At 52.9% G+C, this 15,194-nt stretch overlaps 1 protein-coding gene across 3 annotated transcripts in view; it reads right to left on the minus strand.

Moving 5' to 3' along the window:
- ARHGAP26 (Rho GTPase activating protein 26) overlaps positions 1-1,411 on the minus strand; it is a 155,341-nt gene extending 153,930 nt beyond the window's left edge. For all 3 annotated transcript variants that reach the window (XM_075056902.1, XM_075056901.1, XM_075056904.1), the window contains exon 1: positions 943-1,411. In XM_075056902.1, the coding sequence (XP_074913003.1) occupies positions 943-1,096 (154 nt within the window). In that variant the 5' untranslated portion in view covers positions 1,097-1,411. The remainder of the gene's footprint in view (positions 1-942) is intronic.
- Positions 1,412-15,194: the final 13,783 nt, after the last annotated feature.

The following is a 15,194-nucleotide window of genomic DNA, read 5'->3' on the forward strand; positions in this document are numbered from 1 at the left end:
GATCCACGGCACGGGTGTGCGTGGATGTGCCCCTCTCCCATCCCACCGCCCCACGGCACCGAACCAGAGCAGGGCAGGGCGAGCTCAGCGACGTGACAACTTGCCCAGCCAGCCTGTTTGGTACAGGAAACCTACCGGCAGGGGAAGTGATCTGCGATTTGGGCCAAAGAAACTTAAAAAAAAAACCCAAACGACCCCACGGGGGGAACAGCAGGAAGAGAACCACCGCTCAGGGAGCGGGCCCACCCACCGTGGCAGTGGGTGGCTGTGCAGAGATGTCCCCAGCCCCGGCCGTGGGGACGGGAACCAGCCCAGCCTGGGCACGAGGGGGGACCGGGACACCGCCGGCCGCAGGCGAGGGTCTCCCGCTGCCTCGCAGCATCCCCCTCCCGCACGGCCCCCACCACAAACGGGTGGTTTGCAGCTTTGCCCCCCCAGCCCACGGTTCTCCCACGCAGCGACAACCATCTCCACTTCCCCACGCGCCGCTGGGGACGGAGGAGATGGGCAGAGCCTGGAAAGGGGGCACTGGGCATCCCCCCCACCCTGAACAGAGAGGGGACAGAGGACAACCGGGGAGCGGGGCGGTGGGCACTGCACCCACCCATCGCCCCCACCCCAGCCGAACCACCCGCGAAGGACGCAACTCCTGAGGGCCACGGGCTGGAACCTGGTGGCCCAGGACCACGCAAAGTCCAGCTGGAGCGGGGCCAGGCCCACCCTGACGGACCAACGCGTGTCCCGACGGAGCGGGACCGCCAAGGGCTGGTGGGACACGGGCGGGAGCAGGTGCTCCGTGGGGGACCAGGACCAGGACCAGGACCGGGATGGATGGGCAACCGTGGGCCGGGCAGGCTGCGGTGGGCCGGTGGCGGGGGACCGGCCGGAGGGTGCGGGACCCCCGGTAGAGCCGCCGCCCCCCCCCCCCGGCCCCTGACTTACTCTTGAGGGCGGCGACGAGCGACTTCCCGTCCTTAATGAGCTCCTTGATGAACTTGTTGGTCTTCTCCAGCTCGGCCTCGTGGGAGCGGAGCCGTTCCCGGAACTGGGGGCTGTCCAGGCAGCACTCGCTGAACTCCAGCGCCGGCAGCCCCATGCTGCCCGCGCACCGAGCACCACGCACAAATAAAAAAAATAAAAATTAAAGGTTTGGGGGTTTTCTTTTGAAGGCGAAGCGCGCTCCCGCCCGCCTCTCTGGGGAGCTGGCGCCGCCGCGGGCGCGCCCCGGGAGCGGCCGGGCCGTGAGGAGCGGAGCGGAGCGGTGCCGGGAGCGGTGCCGGGCGCGGAGCCGAGCGGAGCCGAGCGGAGCCGAGCGCTGAGGCGCGGCGGGCGGGGGCGGAGCTGCCGCCGCTCTGGGGCCGCCGCCCGGGCAGGGCCCGCGCGCTGCCCGCCCGCCCGCGCTGCCGCCGCCGCCGCCGCCTCCGCCGCCCGCCGCCTACCGCGACACGCCCCCGCGCCGGGACACGGCCCCGCCCCGCCAGCGTTTCCAGCCAATGGGTGGTTTCGCGGCGGCTCTCCCCGCCCCCTCCGGCTTGGCCGCGCTCCGCCCACATCGTCCGCTCAGCCAATCGGCTGCGGGCAGGGCGGTGCCTCGGGGGTGGGGAGGGGGAAAGCCCGCCCGGCCCGGGCCCGGCGCGGCCTGCGGGAGCACCTGGGGCGGCCTGCCGGGGGTCGTGGGGGAGCCCCGGGCCGGGCCCCCGCCCGCCGCATCCGCGAGTGGCACTGAGAGACGGGAGGGGTCACTCGAGGGCCCCGCTCCCCGCGGACCTTCCCGGCCCGGGGTCGCGTGGAGACCCGCATCCACCACCCGCTCTGTGCCCAGCTGGTTGGGGCCTCTCCGGGTTGCAGCTTTGCACGCTTTTCTTCTCGTTAAACATCTGCGTCGGAGATTATTGCCCCGGGTTTAACAGCGCGAGTTGAGGAAAATAAACCCTCGATCTCTTGAACCGGCTGGTTACGGAGGGGCACCGGCCGCGGGCAGCAGGCCGGCACCACCACCGCCCTGCGAGCGCGTCGTCTCCAGCCCAGCGAGGGAGACGGGGACAGGCAGGACAGCTCTGCGTTGCCACGCACAAACCCGCTTCTCCCCACAGCCCGTTTTCCTTCAGGAACGCGCCAGGAATTTGGCCCGAGCGCAGCAGCTGCCTCGTCACCTCCTTCCCTTGGCTGGGAGCTTCCAGGAGCAAACCGTGGCCCGCAAAACAATTGCTCCTCCTCATGGTTTTGGCTCTGGCTGCCATAAGGTGGACGGCGGCTCATCGGCAATAAAACGGGAAAGACCAGTGGCGGCAGCCCGGCGGATCTGGGAAAATCCATTCTCACCGTAAATGATGGCACCATGTCAAGAGCAAGCCACCCCGCAGCCTCCCCCCCGGGCAGAGACACGCACGTACGAGCCGGCGATGGCCTCTCACCCCAGACTGTGACAAACAGACACATTTGCGGATAATCCCCGGATGACTGGAATTCCCCTTTTCTCCCCAGCTCAGCCATTCAGGCTGGCGAGGAGGGCGCGGGGCGGCTGCCTCTCGGCAAACACGAGCCCATGCACCGCACAGCGAACGCGTTCCGGATCAAGTGCGGCGACAGGGCGGCATTCCTGTCAAGTCAGCCATGAAACGCAATGCGAAGCTGGTGCCAGCTTTATGCTTTTCTGCAAACTGGGGAAGATGGATGGTCTTGCACAAAGCTTGGCACCACATTAAAAAGTTAATCCACCTATGTTTTCCAGCGGATGGGTGCAGGCGTAGCAACCTGATACCGGCTCAACCTTTTGTCTCTGCTTTTTTTATGCACTGGCAGGTCTAAAGCACGATTTTCTCAATCTTCACGCCACAGCCTAATTCAGGCTGAGTCACTGCCTTCAAATATGGTTTGCAAGCCACATTTTTTTGGATGAGATCTCCTAATTACAAAAAAGGATGTAATACTAATTACATGCTTATCTTGTAGGCAGGATATAAAGTTTAATTAGCTGTCATTTACGCCATATGCATACAGCCCTATAAAAGCACTAGACATTATTTGCCTTACACTCCTTAATTCTACACTGTACAAAGCCACAGGAGCACGTATTTTGGTTTTATCCTTCTACATTGCCATTGTTCATACTAAAAGAGTGTTCCGGCACTTACAGCTAATATGGAAGAACCCGTAACTAGATTTGTAGGACACTGCCTTAGAGGATCAGAATGTTTGGGGCTGGAAACTGAGGGGTTTTTCAGCACTTTTCCAGAACCACAGAAAGTAATGATGCTCAGACTGTCATTTTCTGATGAGGACAGAATCAAGGCATTACAAAGCTCTGTCACACATGAAATACCGCACACACCACAGGACTGGAACTGAGGCCTCAGGCAGGCAGCGATTAATGTACCAGGTCATGGACTCGTCTCCTCTTTTTCCGGCTTACGCTGCATTTGTCAGGATACACTAGTGTTTGAGCTCAGAGTGTGGGAGCAGAGCAGGGCAGCAGGCACTGGGGAGGAACAGCCATGGACATCTTCAGCCCAGTCTTCCTAGGATTGTGCATCCAAACTGTAAAAGAACACCACCGAAGGGGAAAATAAGCAAACAAACAAAAACATTGAACTTCCACATCTACCTGCCTGTAGCTAATAGCTTGCATTCCTCTGCAATCCCAGTGTATTTGCCTGCTTTGATTTATTTTTTAAGCAACTTAGTTGTCTCACCTCTAAGTGAGCTGAGTCAATTGGACACCATGTCGGGGTCCAGTAATGCTGCCATTTAAACCGACAGAAACCTGCCCACTGATCCCAGTGAGTGCAGAGCTCAGCCCACCGGTCTCCAGCGAGGGCTCCTCCATGCTCTTCAAAACTGCGCTTACACATACTTCTAGCAGATGAAAGCTGTGGCCGCCACCGCAGTCCCACACTCCCACCCCTGAGCCCGTCCTTGACCACACATTAACACATTCTCCCCTGCTCAGTCCCCAACCCACATCCCACAGCTGACACACTCAGGGAGCAAAGTCAGCAGAAAACTAATCCAGCATTTAAAAAAAAATTTAAAAATGAGCAGTTTCTACCTAGTTTAGCACTCTCTGGGATCAAATAACCACCAATGTTGGTGCAGGGGTGGGGGCCACCCCAGGCACCGCCAAGCAGGAGGAAGAGGGAGGCTGCAATAGCATCAGCTCAGATGAGCCTCAGCTGCTCTTGCCAGCCCTCCCTCACACCAGCATCACCTCTAGGTGGGTCACACAATCAGCTGGATTAAGCAGGTTTGTTTGAGAATTAACAAATTTTTTTTAGAGCTAGTCTTCAACTGGATCAGCATCCTCATCTGGCTGCACACAGCATCTCCCCACCTCTCTTTTCCTGCCCCTGTCCTTGCACTAGCAGCAGTGGTTACTGCACCTCTGTGAAACATCATTGCAAACACAGCAGGAACAAGCCACTTCTCCTCCAGGAAAGCTTTCTGCCAGTTAAATGAGACCAATCAGGTAAAGCAGGAGCCAGAGTGACAGCAGGAGTGGGAGGTGGGGAACCAGCCCCATCCCCACAGAGCAGTGCTGAGCCACCGTGTCAGCTCACAGCATCTCACGGCCCCATCTCCACAGCCTCGGAGCGACAGATGCCCGCAGGGAAGCTGGTGCTGCAGTGCTTGGGCATCCATGCACAGGGACCACAGTGCCTGCTGGGGGGATGTTAAACCCAGTTATCCTGTGAGCATTTTGTGTCAGGGGTTTTGGAGGCTGCCATCTGACAGCTGACCCCCATTCCCAGCAGCGTTCCCACTGCTTGTGGATATAAGAACCAGTGTTACCAGGGGAGGGAAGGTGGAAAACCAGGTCTCAAAACACCAGACACTTGGGCACACTAATGCATTTCTTTAAACCGCAGGAGACTACAATGGGCATCTTGACTGTCAGAAACCAGGAGATACATGAGAGATTTCTTGGAATTGCCCTCAAGCAGCAATGTTCAAGGTCTGTTTGTTATGTGACTATATATCACACTCACATCTTTCTTGCTTTCAAGGATTTTTTTTTTTAATTGAGCTAGGCACAGATGAAGCATTGTATGCAACAAAAAAAAAGTGTTCCAGATAATACATTAGACCATTGCAATGAATCTACATGAATTCCCTGTTGTAAACCAAAGGGCATGTATTGACCTATTGTACTGACAACCTTCTGAGAGATCAGATCCTTGAACTTGGACCATTTGTTAGCTGTGAGTACAACTCCAGAGTAGACACCAAGAGTTCCTCTTCTCCAGTGCAGCCGTGTCAGCCTGGATACATACTTTGGGTCTGTTCTAAACAGATAGACCTTTTCCATGTGGTTGGAGCAGATAGCCTAAGAGACACCGTCAGCATGACAGAGTGCTCCCTCCACTGAGCATTCATGAGTTTTACATATAGCTAACATGATTATACATACGTATCTTACAGCAGAACAGTACCTTTCCTTCCTGAGTTGCAGCTCTAGCAATCACACATTAATTTCCACCTCCTTGATTCCTCTTTTCCCTTCTTCAGCTAACTTTTCTCCTTGCAGTCACTCCTCCTGGCCTTCAGACAGGTTTGCAGGGGTGGGTGAGACAACCCAGAAGACAGGTCTTTACATGGAACAGCAGTGGCATAAATGAGCCTCTGCATGGGGGTCAGATCTCCCTGAACTGAAAAGCAAGCAGGACTGGGGTCCCTGCTCCCAATCTAGAAAACCTCTTTGGCTCCTAGCTTACACTTGTCAGCCTCCAATAAATTTTTTGGAAAACTCATCATTAGCCAGTTGTGCTACCAAGTCTTCCTGGGTTTCACAGACACCACAGGTTTGGTAAAAGTTTTTGGAAGCTGGTTTCATTTTGAATGGAAATACCAATGCAAGATGCTATTAGTCAGTCTGTGGTGTCCTACTTGCAGCAATGATCTCCACATCTATTTCCTTCCAGGTCCCTATATCTGTTGTTTGTGCTTTGGGCAATCAGTTATTCTCCCCCACAGAGAGCATATTACTGTAACTATAGCTGCTACAAGCCTGTTGTCTATCTTAGGGTAATTGGCTTTGCCTCATGTTTTTGCTCTGCAGCAGTCACACCCATTCATACGTGTCCAGGACATGCCAGCTACTTACAGCACAGTCTTTGCCAAGCCACTCGCCTGGCACGTGCCTCTTGGAGGCATCTGGGAGCACTGGGAAGAGAGCAGGAATCACAGTGACAAAGCCCACAGGCATCGCATCTGAGGGGAGCTGTCCCCAGAAGACGACAGCACCATTTCCTTTCATCTTCCTGGCAGGCGTCAGAGCAGACAGACCAAGACCTGGCTTCCAAGTGCAGCAAGCGCGGGAACACTTCTTGGGATTGAGAGTTTTCTGGTGCTTGTGCATTTAGCCAGTTTAGGAGGTTTGTTTGCCTTGATTCCTTGTTAAAAGAAAACCTTTTCAATACTCTTCAGCTAAGACACTGAGAAGCCATATATACCCTTGACCCTCCACCTGAACCCTCGGTTTTGCTAACTGGGCCAGCCCTTTCACGCTGGCAATAAGGAATAAGGCTTGCTGCAGGAGGTGGCACATTTCCCAGCTCTGTTGATTTTTGGCATAATTCTTCAGAGTGCTGTTTGCCTCTTCCCTCCCCAATTTTGGTGGCAGCTTACTCACATTTTTACTACTTCATTAAGGTTTATACTCTGCTCCAACACCTGCCCTGACTGCTAACCTCCCTTCTCCTGTTCAGCTCCATGACCCCAAAACCCACCTGCTGTCAGGACCCTCCCCAGGGCAGAGATGCTCATGAATCCCTTCTGCTTTTCCTAGCCTGATGTTATGCTTTGACTTTTGTTTCCAGGATGATGATCCTCATGGTGCTGGAGCCAGGCTTCTACACTCAATGTCTCCTTTGTCTTCCCTTAATTTGATGATGGTAATGGTATTGATGACTGATGATCAAAAGCGCCATGAGATCCTTATGCTGAAGTACCACAGAAGAGCAGCTTTTAGAATTGTCATGTTTGGGTCTGTGGTCACACTGCCCTGCCCAGGAATTGAACATAAAATAACTTACAAAACAGAAACCTTATTTTAAAGAGTAATGCCTTAATCAGGAGATTGCAGAGGCTCAGTTACCCAGCAGCACAAATCCCTGTTTGATTCAAGCCACAATGACCCCTTCTCCATCTCATTTTAGAGCACCATTCACACTGTAAACGTTAACAGCACTGTGCATACACGTCAAGACAGAACAAAGCGCTGCATTATTATCTGTTATCTGCAGCATGATTTAGTCTGTGTTAAAAATCATGAAGACAGTGACTGCGTGGTCATAACTTCTGGAGATATGACGATCATTCAAGCACAAAGACAAGGGTAAGAAATTACTGGGTCAGGGAACTAGGATGTCTAGAGGCATTTAGCACATTTAACATGATGCAGAAAGAACACACATAGAGGGACTTCACTGCTTACATGTATGCATTTGGATATATAATTACCTTCCAGGCAAAGACAGGGTTAGTTGCACTGAAGATCACCATTTCCTTGCTGATGGTCCAGGTTACATCTCACCCTGAGAGAAGGGTGGGCTTCCAGCTTCACTATGCCCTTCATCCCTGGGGTTTTTTTCACTGTGCTGCCCAAGAGCTTCACTAGCTCCTTTCCCATCCAGGCCTCCCCTGCAGTGGCATTCTGCGGAGCAAAGTGGTGGTTATTTAGCAAGCTGGAGAGGGAAAGAAAATCCACTCTGCAGCTGCCAGAGTAGCAGCAAAGGAAACATTACTACAAGCCCTGCAGGGAAGTTCTTACTGACACAAAAATAACAAGTTATACTTAAGAAGAGTTTCTAGCTTGGGATTTCTTGGGGTGAACCCCTTAAGAGGAGACAAATAGCACACAAGGAAAATCCACCATGAGATCTAATGCAGTTGTACTGGTCCCCTATTCAACCCCACAACTCTTGGAGGGCTGAGAACATCCCAGGTCTCTTCTACAACTTTTCTTGCACCTAAGCAAGTTCAGATAATATCCCCCGAGAAAGGCTCAGAGCAGCAGGTTTCCCCAGGCCCCAGCTGACACAGCCGTAACCCCTCAAAGCAAGCTGTATTTGCCAGTGTGTGCAGAAAGCCTTGCTGTGGAGCCAAGGTGACCCAGCGCCGTCACGCACCCGTAGCTCCTCCACCCCAGGCCCATCAGGGCTGCTGGAGAGCATGCCAGCTAGCACCGTAGGATGGTGCTGATGTATGCAAGGCTCCAGCACTACTGGCCCTGCAGCTAAGGCCTGAAGTTAAGGATTAAACCAACAGCCATACTGAAATTCCTGTGGGACTACATCACTGCGATGAAAAGGTTTCTGAAAGAAAGAAAAGTGTTGGTCATAGATGTTCTCTAAATTCCCTGGGAAGCTTTTCCTAGAGGAAAATAAGAGGACTGACAGGTGCATTTTGGGCAGGGACAAGGCATCAACCAGGCTGCCCAAGCTACAGCTAAACACACAAAGGCAAAGCCAGAAACAAGTCCTCAATTAAATGGAAAAGTGAAATTAGTCATGCCCCTGGGAATCACTATAGCACAGGAAGCTGAAATGGAAAAGTAGTAAATTAACCAAGGGCTATGAAATCTTCAAAGATGTTCATGGAAGAAGTATTTAAATAACAGGGTTAATTATAGATATGACAAAGTTTCATTGTCAGGAAAGGCCAAAGAGTCTGTCTATTCTTACTCTCATTTTTTTCAGGAAATATGAAATCTCATCGAAGGCCCAGCCAAGCAGCTGCCACTCATTTCCTCCGCAAACACAAAATATTAGCTTCTATCCATGTTCTACGTGGGAGCTTTGGTCTCATAATGCTCCGTGGAAAAACACTTCCACAGGTCATTTGTGGTGGGGAGAGGGAGCAACAGGCAGAGGAGCGCAGGACCCTGGTGAGCTGGGGATGTAGGCGCGGGTGACCCCCTCCCAGAAAGGCTTACTGATATACACCTTGGAGATGGAATAGCAGCAGTCAGCACCCAGAGATGTAACCTACCTTTTTTACACCTAGAACTTACCAAAGGCTGGAAGTCAATCAATTTTCATCACACACATGCCACATATCCCCTTTGAAAACCATCATGCAGATTCGTGCCAAGGAATTTGTACATTCCTTAACTCTCCTTTGTAAGTGACACCTTTAGAATTGGCCAGGTTAAGGAAGAAAATCAAAGTCTCACACAGCCCAGGCATCAGATTCAGCTGGAGCTGCAGCCTTGAGAGCCCAGTTGTGCCAGACAAACCACAGGCTGCATAGCTAGGCAAGGAAACGAGCATTGCATGAAACCCATAAAGCAATTCCCAGCTTCTGCTGTTTGTGCAAAGCTTTCAAAACCCTCCCGGTTTGGAGGAGACCCACCGCCCTGTGTTCCTTGGCAGGTTCTCCTTGCAGGAGCCTGCTTCAGCTTCTTAAGGCTGGATGCGGGAGGGGTACCAGGGCCCCCACGGGGCGCTGGGCTCTGGTGACACCAAGGTGCAGCAGAGCCACAGACCAGCCTGCAGGGCACCCGCCTCTGACAGCGCCTTGGGAGCCAGAGCATCAGAAACATAATGCACATCCTGAGCTTTGCAGGGCAGGCTGTGAATCAATAGCTGAGGGAGGCAGCTCAGAGTTAAACCTATTGAATTTAAAGTGACTCTTTTAAACCTCTAAGGCCATGAATCTTTGGCTTCTCAGTTTCAGAGAAGGGTAGGGGAACAACCTAGGACAAAGACAGGGTGATTTTGAAGAGCAGCCAATACCCACAGCTCCCTTTTGAGTTGTAAGGGCTCAGCCCCACAAAAGGGGCTTTGCTCTGCACCAATGCAGCACTGCAGAGCCAGCCATTGGAGCCTTTCCACCCATAACAGCAGCAAGCTTTTGCCAGGGCACAGACCAACAAAATTCACCCAGATGAGCTCTTGTAGCAGAACCACATCCCCTGCCTTGAGCCCAAACCCAAGGCAGGAAGGCTTTTGGTCACCACCAGCATTAAACACCTACATGCCCCATTCCAGTACCCACCTCTACCTGCCTTTGGCTGCACAGGAGGCGGAGACAAGTCCCAGTACCGCAACAGCAAAGATCCCAGTACACACCACTGCACCTAACCACGGGCACTGTAAAGCTCCACCAAAGGCTAGAACTAGCTCGAGCAGTGGCATTTAAACCCTGCTCCACCTTGTATCCCATCAGCACTGACACCCTGCAGCTGGTCCCTCTCCCGGCTGCACCTGGGGAGGGTGAGCCCTTCATGGAGAGCACCTGAAAGCCTGGAGTCAGAGAATCACAGAAGGGGCTTTTGAAGATCATCTAGTCCAATTTTGAAGATCATCTAGTCCCAAGATGGCAGGGACATCTTCCACTAGACTGGGTTGCTCAGTGCCCCATCTAACCTGACCTTGAACACTTCCAGTGATGGGGGATCCACAACTTCTCTGGGGAACCTGCTCCAGTGACTCACCACCCACATCTTAAAAAATCTCTTCCTTGTGTCCCATCTAAACCAAGCCCTCCCCTTGGCCAGCACCAGCCCAAGGGGCAGAAGAGCCTTCACCTGTCCTGCAGCTCATTTTTTTCCCACTTTGGTGTTTGAGCCTGCGTGCTGTTGCCTGCCCTATGCTGCTCCCAGCTTAGCGTGGCCTGCACGGACCAGAGAAGAGATCCAGCTGTGAAAGAGCACGCCGCAGCTAGCTCAAATCCCGGTCCAACAGATGCTGCGGGCTCGCTTTCTTCGTGTGTCAAAGTACAGTGGCAGGCTGTAATAAAACTGCAGACACGCAGTGGATAAACAGTCCCTCACAATCCCTCTGCCTAACTGTGAGCTGCCAGGGCGCACGAGGCAGATGGGGACTACTTGCAGGCGCCTTCTGGGGTGGTTTGAAGCCATACAAAACCTCCGACCACTTAAGTGGGGTTATATTATCATAAGACAATTCCAAGGAGAGGAATGTTTTCCCAAAATTTGTATAACCACTGGAAAAAAGTCACAAACCACTGTGAAATTGAGCTGAAGCTGTGTTTCCAGGAATTAGAACCAGAAGTTCCCAAACCAAACTCCAGTTTCCTTTTTGGAGAGTTTCCAGAGATGTCTGCTGTGCATTAGCCCTGGTACGACCCGTAAGATGGATGTAAGCACTGGCTCTCCCTATGTAAATATTAATTTCCTCCTGGTTCTGCTCAGTGGTCCCAGCCCTCGGTGTTCCCTCTTTTTCTGTCTCTGCTCCTGGAAACTGGATGGAGAATTTCCTCTCCCCCAGCACTCAGTGACCACCCCTTACACACACTCCTTTTGCCCTGGTGCTAGCTTTACATCAAGTCCCCACTGTTGGCTTCAGTGGAAATTGTTTTAATTTTCATAATTACAGCAAGGCCACTGCCTTTCCTTGATAGAAATCTCTTCAAAAGTAACTAACAGTGTCTCCAAAATCCTGTGGAAATCCCCAATAACCATCCCAACTTTGCCCGGAAACCCAGACAAAGGGAGTTGCTTTTGGTGCTGGGATTCGGAGGCAGGAGCTGGTCCCTGTGGCTCCTTCTGCCCAACTCTGCCAGAGGCTGCAGGACCCCAGCATCGCCGTACCCCGTGCCCACGCCGCCTTTGCCTGTCGTTAGCTCTGCACTTTGTTTGGACCGTTTTCTGCAATCTCAGGAGCTGACATTTCCTTTTCCTTCTCTCAGCAGAAGATGGTGAAGGGCAGCTGAGCAGGAGGGTGCCTTTTCTCCTGGTTGTCTGCGGAGGTACCCAAGGGGCAGGGTGTGATGGGGGACCTTGGGGTCTCTGGGGGCCAGAGCCAGGCGGCTGAGGGGAACTGGAAGGGAGAGGAACAGAGACACTGCAGCCAGGCTGACTTACCAGAGAAGGAGAACAAGGAAACAGATTTGCATTTGAAGTTAATGAACTTAAGAAGGAAGATGAGGAGCTGCCCTGCAGGGAGGTGTGCCAGCCCACGTTCCTGCATCCAGCAGCCCACCCCACAGCCAGTGTGGGGTGGGACATAGCCACAGCAAATACCAGATTGTGTTAAATCGATTGTGGGGAGGTGAAAAGATCAGTAAAGTACCAATTCCTATGGCTCTGTGGCGTTACATTTCTCTATACCCCAGAGCTCTCCAAGGAGATGGGTAAGAACTGATGGTGCCATTTCAGCGATGCCTGCAGCGGAGGCATGGCCGGATCCTGGCGCCTCGCTTAACCCACTTTTACCATGTCAGCACGTAAACATATCGCCCAGCCAGAAACCTGCCTGTCCCCACAGATCAGTGTGGTGGCTTCACTGTGCTTCTTGGGGACCAGGGGACTGAAGCTGCGCATGAGGTGTGCAGCTGTGGGAGCAGGAGAACAAAATTATCCTCGCCTTCTCAATTATTTTTCCAGGCATATATTTTGTCCGTTCAAGGTTATGGCGTGAAGTGTCCTCACACTGCACCGTACATCTCAGCAAACGCAGCCATCGGGGCAGGGACGCAGTAAGCAGATCTGCCTCCTCACGTTCACCTTGCCGTAGAAAACCCCGTCGCTGCATCGTGTTTACTTTCACAGCAGTGTTCGCAGAGGACGTGCCCTTGAAGCATGCAGATAAGACACTGATTGGGAGCAATTTCATTTGCTAGTAAAAACATTAAGTGCCTGGAGAGCTCCTCATCTGTTACGTGCTGCAAGGGCACACAGGGCACCGCGGCAGCCCCAGGAGGTCCCGTGGGCATCGCTGCCTGCTCTGCCTGCGCCTGGCACCGCGACAGCCCCAGGAGGTCCCACCGGCATCGCTGCCTGCTCTGCCCACACCCGCAGAGATGCACAGCCCAGCCGAGGGTCAGCTTCCCCGGGTCAGCATCGAGATGCCCATCCCCCTGCAACACCCCCGCTTCCAGTCCTGCTTCTCTCTGGCTTCTCACTCAAGTTCCTGGGAGAGCAGCAGTCCCTTTCCTTACAAAGCTGTGCCTCTGAAACCAGTAACAATTCCTAATTAATGGGTCTGGCCCTATTCGTTCCTCTGCAGTTTGGGTTTCTTTGCTTTCCCCTTCCTCTGGCAGGACGCGGGAGGGCATAGGGTCTGTATGAGCCGGGTTACATGTCTGTTTATATTCACTTAGCTTGTGAGATATGGTTTGAAATGGGCCTCTCTTAAAATAAATATATGTTATTTACTGTACAATTAAATATTTGTTTCCTAGTGGGTTGGACTCGAGGGAACTGTATTTTCTACAATACTGTTTAAGCATGACTTACATTCTTTCCCATTGCCTTCACTTTTGTATCATTAATTTTCTTGCTCTTTCTGCCTTTATTAGCTGCAGTGAGGTTTTCCTGTGACTTTACATAGTAAAAAATGAAACAAAAAATTCAAAAGAACAAACCCAAAGATTTAAAAAATGGCTTTGAAATTGATTCATCTTTCACTAATTTGATCTGTAGTGACAAATCAAATACAGAGTATTTCCTAATTACTCAAGAGTACTTCCCCGTGCAAGCACATTGGCCCAGTCTGGGCATGCAATTATTGTATTTTACAATAATAGTACCATGGCATACTCAAGTGGACAGTCACAGCCTTTGCCTGCAGATTATCTGGCTCACCAAACACTTCCCACAGAGGCCGTGTTTAGCTCTAGACGGGCTGTTATTTACAGGAGGACCCTGGCAGGGCAGGGCTGGGTTTCCTCCGGCTCCCCACGTCCCCTGCAGCAGCTGCAGCATCTGACACATCGTTCTGTGGGGACGGGACCAGCTCCCCGGCTGCGCACGCGTCTCCTCTGCCCATGGGATGCGCCTGGCTTAGCACCTCGGGCCAGGGCGAGCTGGCAACGACCAGCGTGGTTTGAGTCCAGGAGAGGAGAGTTTGCAGAGCCCGTTTGGTGCAGCCAGTGTTTAAATCAAGCGTGGTGCCCGAGCCAGGAGGGTCTGGAGCAAGCCCTGCCCTGGGAGCCCCGCGGGTATCTCTGCCTGGCTGTGGAGGACCCGTCACCGCTGGGCGTTAGGTCACTGCACGGAGGTTTTGCCTGAAATATTTTTGGGGAAAAAATCAAATACACCAAAATATATTGTCAAAGTTTACGTCATGTTGCCCACGTTTGATCGAAGGTGACTCCTGCTTTTGCTGTTTTCTAGACATACATTTCTTTAAAAAATTTTAGTGTAAAAACCCAAATGATTTCCCTCACTTCTTCTGGAAGCAGGCGAGTTCTCCATTCGTTTTGTACTTCCCAGTCAGACACTGGCCGCACCATTTCCCCGTGCGGCCAGGGGCCACGGCGCAGCCAGACCCCCCCAGCCAAGACAGTCATCCCCCGCGCACCGCAGAGCCCCGCACTCAGCACCCAAGACAAGGGCAAGCTGCGATTTTCTGGGTTAATTGCCAGGATGCCAGCAAAGGGGAGAGACAGAGATTTCTTTGTGCCTGCTCCAAGTGCCTCTGTTCCAGGAGAACGGCTTATAACCGACCTTGCTTTGTGTGGCCAGCCCTGGCTGACACTATTTGCACAAGTGGCTGAGCTGACAAAGACAAAATCAGGAATTCTTGGAGATTTTGGGCAGTGAGGTATCTCCTGGAGCAGCCCCCAGACACTGAAGCCCCAGTTTTGTTTTCTTCCTGGGGTTCAGATCAGAAAATCCAATGCCACAATGAGCAGACCTCATGTCCCAGAATGCGCCGCTGTGCCGGTGTCCCCGGGTTGCCCTCCCTCCCCTCCCGCACACCCAGCAAGGGAGGAAAAACCTTCTTAGGCAGCAAAGCAAAAGAAGAAAGATCAACCAGTGACACACATACAAAGAGCCGGGCTTCTTCAAGTCCGTACATCCATGTGACCTCCTGGGGTCCAGCGCGGTCCTGCCAGGTCTGGCCCCACCACAGCGCCTGCACCCAGCACCCACAGTCCCACCGGCACCGCGGGCTGCAGCCTGCTTACACCAAAACAAGGAAAGAAAAATCTGTTTCCATTGTCAAACATGTGGGAAATAAAATTAAAACCAGTCAGTAAAATATGAAAGTGGTAAGACTGGTGATCGGTGTCACACGCTTTCCAGATGCAGAAAAATGTATTTTAAGGTTTTTGCTGCCCAGGCCTTCTGGGCGCTGGACTGATGCCTGGTGCAGCCCGTGGCCCTGGGCTGGGTGCTGGGGGTGTTCGGTGCCCACCGGGTGAAGATGACAGAGCACAGCCCCACGGTGCTCCCCTGAGAAGCTCTTTGTGCCGCTTTGGAAGTGACTGCTGCATGGTGAGCC

The sequence above is a fragment of the Buteo buteo genome, chromosome 24 (assembly GCF_964188355.1).
Source record: "Buteo buteo chromosome 24, bButBut1.hap1.1, whole genome shotgun sequence".
NCBI lineage: Eukaryota > Metazoa > Chordata > Aves > Accipitriformes > Accipitridae > Buteo > Buteo buteo.